The following is a 7,344-nucleotide window of genomic DNA, read 5'->3' as shown; positions in this document are numbered from 1 at the left end:
TTTACACATTCTGATCACAAGACATATGAAAAGTTCTAGCCAGCATGAAGAATAAAAAGTACCGATTTCTTTGATTAGAACCACGACGTGACATCAGACTATTGAATCCAATTCACGTCATTCAGCTCTTTGTTATTGTTTTGTAGCCAGCCATTTTTATGAGTGGTTCTCACTAAATTCTATCATTCAAACAATAAACGTTCAAGGTTACACATAGATTTATGCGTTGCTACGTTATATCCGGCTGGCGGATTGTTGTGGGATTTTTGGCTAAACGCACAGCATCTATTTTTTGACTGAGCATTAGATCGATTGTAGGAAGAAGAGATGAGAAGAGGAGAGAGAAAGAGAGAGAGGAGAGAGAGAGAGAGAGAGAGAGAGAGAGGAGAGAGAATTGTTTGTTGTTGTTGTGGTTACGTGAGTTGTTGGGTGACCAAGTACGCAATAATGATGCTCACTGAAGACCACCCATCCATAAACAGTCAACATCGCCGCTCACGTGAGAAGTTCAGCAGTGCATGACGCCAACCAACCGTAAAGGCACATCACCGTTTATTTGTGTTGCTTTTTTTTTTTTTTTTGGGGGGGGGGGGGGGGGGGGGGGGGTGGTTGTTGGAATTGTTAAAATGATAATGATGATGATGATAATGATGATGGTGATGATGATGATGATGATGATGATGATGATGATGATGATGATGATGATGATGATGATGGAATTGATAACTATGGTTGTGGCGATGATGATGATGATGATGATGATGATGATGAATTGATATGGATTGTACATGGTTGTGGCGATGATGATGATGATGATGATGATGATGATGATGATGATGATGTATTGATATATTATTATTATTATTATTATTATTATATTATTATTTTATTATTATTTATTATTATTATGAAATCAATGATGTTGGTGACGAAGAAGAAGAAGAAGAAGAATAGTAGTAGTAGTAGTAGTAGTAGTAGTAGTAGTTAGTAGTAGTATAGTAGAGTAGTAGTTAGTAGTAGTAGTAGTAGTAGTAGTAGTAGTAGTAGTAGTAGTAGTAGTAGTAGTGTAGTAGTAGAGTAGTGAGTAGTAGAGATATTGACGGAGCAGCTCCTTGGACAATACGCGTACCTATGAGCAGGTCTGATAACCCAAATTAGTATGGGCCCGTTGTTGTAATAGAAACACTCTCAAACCAACGCAAAATATTGTCCATTACATCGATGTTAAAACAGGCCCATTATTGCGTCCGGTCTTCAGACTTGCCAAAATTATAGGTCCACTCAGGGCAATGGTGTAGGATAAAATGTGCTCGGAAGTGCTTTACAATAGTTTTTAGATATCACAGTAGTTCATTCATTCATTCGACTACAGGATCACAACAACTGTCACACATATATTATCTTGTTTAAATTCACATAGAATCACGATACGCAGAATGAAAAAGATAGGTTTTTAGATGCCCTTGAAGCCTGGCAGACTTTCACACTATATGGTTTTTTGGTGGTAAAGAATTCCATACGATTGGAGCCGAAAATGACTAACCACGCCCAGCACACTTTGTTCTTGGGATGTTTTTTTTTCCATTAGCAAGAGCTGGGAGATCGCAGAGATCGAGATGAGAAGGTATACATTCCCTTACAAGGCATTCAAGGTATTCAAGTGATGTATGGTGAAGGCAATTGTAAGAAAAACACGTGATTTTGTATATTATTATTTTCTCTATTGGAAGCCAGTGTAGTGACTTAAGGACTAGTGCAATATGGTCCAAGGACATTGTCTTTGAAACTATGCGAGCAGCTTTGATTTGGATCAACTGTAGTCTATTCACGAATGTTTTTGGTAGGCCGTACAGCAGAGAATTACAATAATCCAAGCGGCTGGTAAAAAGGACATGGATACGTGTTTTACATGTTTCATCATCAAATAGATTTCGTATTCTGCATATCATCTGGAGAGCATTATGAACCGCCTGACAGTACTTTGTGATGTGTGCGTGCATTGCTAGATGAGATGAGTGTCAAAATAGAAACCATATTCGAACCACATTGGAATTATTTATTACTGATTTGCCGAAGGACAGTTGGTCAATGAGCATGCTCTTTCCTGTCCTTTGAATACAATTAGCTCGGTTTTGTCCTCGTTGAATTTAAGCTTGTTGTTTGTCATCGGTGTTTTAACTGTATCTATACATGCTGCGATTCTCTCTTTTGTTTCTTCGATGCTTTTGGATGAGATGGGAGAGTATAACTGGGAATAATCATCGACGTAGAGATGATGACTGAGACAGAAGGTCGTGACGATGTTACTTAAATGCTCTGTGTACATCGTAAAAATATAAGGGCCAAGAACTGAACCCTGTGGAACGCCAAATTGCAAATTTGTTGGTGGTGATAGGGAGTCGTTTATGAGATCGTGCTGTGGCCTGTCTCGTAGATAGCATGAAAACCCTTCTAGAGATTTGTCTCCGATTCCAAAGAGCTTCTGCATTCGGTCTAGTAGTATTGTGTGTCCACAGTGTCAAAGGCGGCACTAAGGTCCAGTAACAGTAGTATTGCATTATCGTGTCTATCAAGTAGGTCCACAATATCATAGTGGACACTAGTGGACACGCTGTTTCTTTGCTGTGTGATTGCTTCTAGGCGGATTGAAAAAAGAGTATGTAGATTGTTTAAATTTAGGTTTCTGTTGAGACGTTTGGCAATGAATCTTTTAATTAATTTCGAAATGAAATGAAGGTTCGAGACTGGCCTTTAGTGTTTTAGTTGATCGCTGTCAAAATCTTTCTTTTTCAAGAGCGGGCTAATTAGAGCTTCTTTGAAGCAGGTTGAAATATCTACATTCTCGATAGACCTATTGGCAATCGAAGTGATACCAGGTGTGACTTCCTTTACACATTCTTTCAAAAGCCATGTTGGCACAGCATCTAGTTTACACTGTTCATTTTGGGGCTTTCTTAACTCACTAACCTCTTCTATTGAAGCAGAGCAGAATTTGGATTATGAGCATGATATAGGTGGTATGTTATCTTCATTATGGAGGTGTTCACTTTAATGTCCATGTTAGATCGAATGGTGGCAATCAATTTTATTGATGAAGTAATCATTGAAGCGATCTGCCAGCAAGAGCTAGGCGTGCTACACACCATAATCATCATCATCATCATCATCATCATCATCATCATCATCATCATCATCATCATCATCATCATCATCAGCATCATGGTCATTATTATTATTATTATTATTATTATTATTATTATTATTATTATTATCATTATTATTATTATTATTATTATTATTATTATTATTATTATTATTATTATTATTATTATTATTATTATCATTATTATTATTATATTAGACCGATAGATTGTCAATTACTGACGTGCTATTATTGTAAATGTGTTGCTTTTATTTTTCACACATTCCAAGAAAAAATAAGTCGATATGTCAAGTTGTTGTGTTAAAATGTCGCCTCGGGCAAGCCGCATGTATACATTGTGCCCTCATGAAAGGTGTTTTGTCGAGGAATAACACGACATGAGCAAATAACATGATTATATATGAGTGAAATTTGTCAATACCCGTTTGTGGGTGGGTGTTCGTTGGAGACGGGGGGGGGGGGGGGGGGGCGCATGAATGTTTGTATGTATTTCCATAGTGCAACAGTTACTTAGCTGATTGAGTACAAAATTATGGTCTTGATCATTATTCTTCTTGTTAAAGGAATGCGTTTGTCCGAATGGGGCCTCTTTGTTGTATCGAGCACACGGTGAGCATAACAATGCTGGCTATTCATATCTAAAATTAAAAGTTAAAATAAAAATTAAACTAATAAATTAAATTGAGCTTTTATACAGCGCAATATCCGCTATAATAGGGGGAATTCGGTCCAAAAACCATTGACTTGTGCAAACAGGATTGAAAGCATGAAAATTACACATGTTGTAGAATATGAAAAATCCTATAATTTATGATATAGAACCACTCTGAGAGATCAGTATTAGTTGAGATACAAGGTTATTAAGATTAGAAAATTTTGAAATGGACGACAAAAATGTCTTTCATTTTTATTGTGTAAACATTCGAGGCGAGCCGACCAAAGGTTGTTTTACGTCATCCTTTGGATTCCCATTGGTGACTATTTTTAGCATCGAAGCGGATGTTTTGCTTTCCCTTTACTTTCGATTCACGAACCATACAAATTATTTAATCGTAAATATTATTCAATTTCACTTGTTTTAAAGCAAGTCTAGCGAGCAATATTCTATAATATGAGATTTTTCTGCATCTAATTTAATAATTATAATCGATTGCTCTAAAACGGATGGGCAGACGGGCAGACGAGCAGAGGGTTAGACAAAACAGACTAGCAGAACACAGCTCAATCAATGTCGATAAGCGGTGTTGACAAAGGACCACTATGGTTTCTGTATTGTGTCAAGTTATTTACGTACGTTATTTACCTCATGGTTACAATGGGAGAATATTCTATTTGTACTGCTGTGTCCTTATGTTTGCATGCTTTCAGATACCCATACAATGGCAAAAAGAACTGCTCCCAGAGACTGGGACAAGTGTTTGATATGCCAACAAGATAACCCAGACCGTTTAGAATGTCCCTCTAAGTCGAGGAGGAATGACAAAGGGCAAGGCTATGAAACTCTTTTTGAAGATTTAACACAATTCATATTATTATTATTATTATTATTATTATTATTATTATTATTATTATTATTATTATTATTATTATTATTATTGTTAATATTATTATTATCATTATTATTATTATTATTATTATTATTATTATTATTATTATTATTATTATTAATATCGTTTATTATTATCATTATTATTATCATCATTATTATTATTATTATTATTATTATTATTATTATTATTATTATAATAGTATTATTTATTACTATTAATATCATTATCATTATCATCATCATCATCATCATCATCATCATCATCATCGTCATCATCATCATCATCACACCATCATCATCATCATCATCATCATTATCATCATCATCATTATTATTATTATTAATTATTATTATTATTATTATTATTATTATTATTATTATTATTATTATTATTATTATTATCATTATTATTATTATTATTATTTTTCATTATTACGATCACGACGGCGACGACGACGACGACGACGATGATGATGATGATCATGATGATGATGATGATGATGATGATGATGATCAGGGAGCAGCGTGGTTATAGGGCAGAGTACCACAGTGGTAGGGTCTTTGGTTTTTACCCGAAGCGCAATCGCAAGCTCCTGCAGCCATTATGAATGAACAGCACCGGAATTCCAAAAAGCAAGAGTGTAGGAATCATATATTATATAACCCCCCCCCCCTCCCCCTCCACACACATACACACACACACACACACACGCACAAACTCTCTCTCTCTCTCTCTCTCTCTCTCTCTCTCTCTGTTTGTGTGTGTGTGTGTTTGCCTCTCTGTCTCTCTTTCTTTCTCTCTCTGTGTGTCTCTTTCTCTCTCTCTATTTTCTCTCTCTCTCTCTCTTTCTCTATCTCTTTCTCTCTCTCTTTCTGTCTATATATATATATATATATATATATATATATCTTTCTTTCTCTCTCACTCTCCCTCTCTCTCTCTCTCTCTCTCTCTCTCTCTCTCTCCTTATTTCTCTCTTTCTCTTTCCCTCTCTCTCTCTCTTTCTCTCTTTCCCCCTCTCTCTCTCCTTCTTTCTCCCTTTCTCTTTCTCTCTCTCTTTCTCTTTCCCTCTCTCTCCCTCACACTCTCTCTCTCTCCCTCTCTCTCCTACACAACATTTACTTCAACGAGAGAATGATACGATCCATGGTCCCCATTTGTGAATTCTTCTGATGCGTGACAACACCCTAAAACATTTTTTTTTTTTTGCCCTCAAGTGGTGCATGCTGCACAGCTCTCATCTTTAAACTCTAATAAACAAATAGTCAAGTATTGTGGGGTGTGGCCGGGGGGGGGGGGGGGGGCGGCGGGGGGGAGGGGGAGGGGGGGGGGGTCTCTCGATGAGAAACCATTATTTTAAAATCTCGGGTAAACCATCAACACTGGCGAAACACTTGATCGAATTTGGCCCAAAGAATGAGGCGGTTGGAGGCAACCAATAGTGTCGTTTGTTTTGTAGCAACGGTCGCCCTCACCGACAACCGTCTCTATTTACGATGAGTTATGCAACATAACAACAACCGAAAAAATAGATAGAACGAAGTTGACATCACTCGTGTCGTTATTCTTTGTTTTTAGTTTTGTTTTTTTACCATCCGCGTTTATGAGTAATTCTCACTAAACTGTATTTTACCAGACTATAAACGTTAAAGGTTACAAATGGTTTTGTGTGTTGATCCGATATACTTCCGGATGGAAATGTTGTGAGCTTCTTAGCCAAGCGCATACTATCAACACCAATTGGAATAAAATTTTCAGTGGTAAAGTACAGTTTATGGTTGGAACCGTTTTGTGCTTATTCTAAGTAACGCGTAATGACATCAAGTGTACAATAATTATTCGTGGCGTCAGATAATCAGGCTTTAAATTTCACTAAAGATTAGATTCTCAATATATAAAAAGAGTATCATTTAAGTGGTTTTGAATATGTCTTTTATTCAGAAATAAGAAAATTAGAATCGATTCTTACATACTTGCGTTTTGGAATTCGAACTTTGTTCCCAACACGCACTCGTAAGCTCGTGCAACGGTTTGGGACCACGTTCGGAATTCCAAAATGTAAGAGTTTATGAATCGTATATTTATTATCTTTGACAAGTGAGGTTACCTCAGTGCATGACATAACCAGTCGGAAGGTGAAAATTTTGGATTTGCATATTTTTTTGGTTACATTTTCTGAAAGGATATGCTCCCAGAGCATTTTAATCTTTATTTGAAGTGAATCGGATGATTTTTCATGATATTATGGTCAGATGTGTGGGAAAGGTATACTTTTTCAACTTGACTAGCTGTAAAAAATATTTAGACGTGAAATTAAGCTTTGATATTTCCCTAAGATGTACAAAAAGTGTTGATTTAATGATTTATGACAAGAACTCATTTTGGATAAAATGTGACCTTCTAACTAAACTTGGCAATATCTCAGTTCAAACCTTGTCACCATCCGACTGATTACGTCATTCACTGTATCTTAGACATCATGATGTCTATAGCAACGTGTAAGTTTGCGGCTCTTTGGTCTTGTGGTATAAACCCTCTTCCGCACTAGGACAGGACTGTCCTGGGACAGTCCTGTCCCGAATCTGTAACATATAGAATTTAGAGAAATCTTCCGCACCTATTGGGACGGGA

At 36.5% G+C, this 7,344-nt stretch overlaps 1 protein-coding gene across 1 annotated transcript; it reads right to left on the bottom strand.

The window, feature by feature from the left end:
- Nucleotides 1-2,059: 2,059 nt before the first annotated feature.
- LOC144979036 (uncharacterized) lies at nt 2,060-2,488 on the bottom strand. The gene has a single exon (XM_078925651.1). It carries the CDS (start codon nt 2,486-2,488, stop codon nt 2,060-2,062), a length of 429 nt encoding a protein of 142 aa, XP_078781777.1.
- Between the last annotated feature and the right edge of the window lie 4,856 nt (nt 2,489-7,344).

This window comes from Berghia stephanieae, chromosome 8 (genome assembly GCF_034508935.2).
Source record: "Berghia stephanieae isolate SIO BIC M18660-M18661 chromosome 8, UCSD_Bste_1.3, whole genome shotgun sequence".
Lineage (NCBI taxonomy): Eukaryota > Metazoa > Mollusca > Gastropoda > Nudibranchia > Aeolidiidae > Berghia > Berghia stephanieae.
The sequence above is the reverse complement of the archived record's forward strand: the minus strand, read 5'-3'. Positions and strand labels throughout refer to the sequence as shown.

Bases quoted from the DNA above. Each gene is read 5' to 3' on its own strand.
- LOC144979036 (XM_078925651.1), bottom strand. From the start codon at position 2,488: ATGCAGAAGCTCTTTGGAATCGGAGACAAATCTCTAGAAGGGTTTTCA.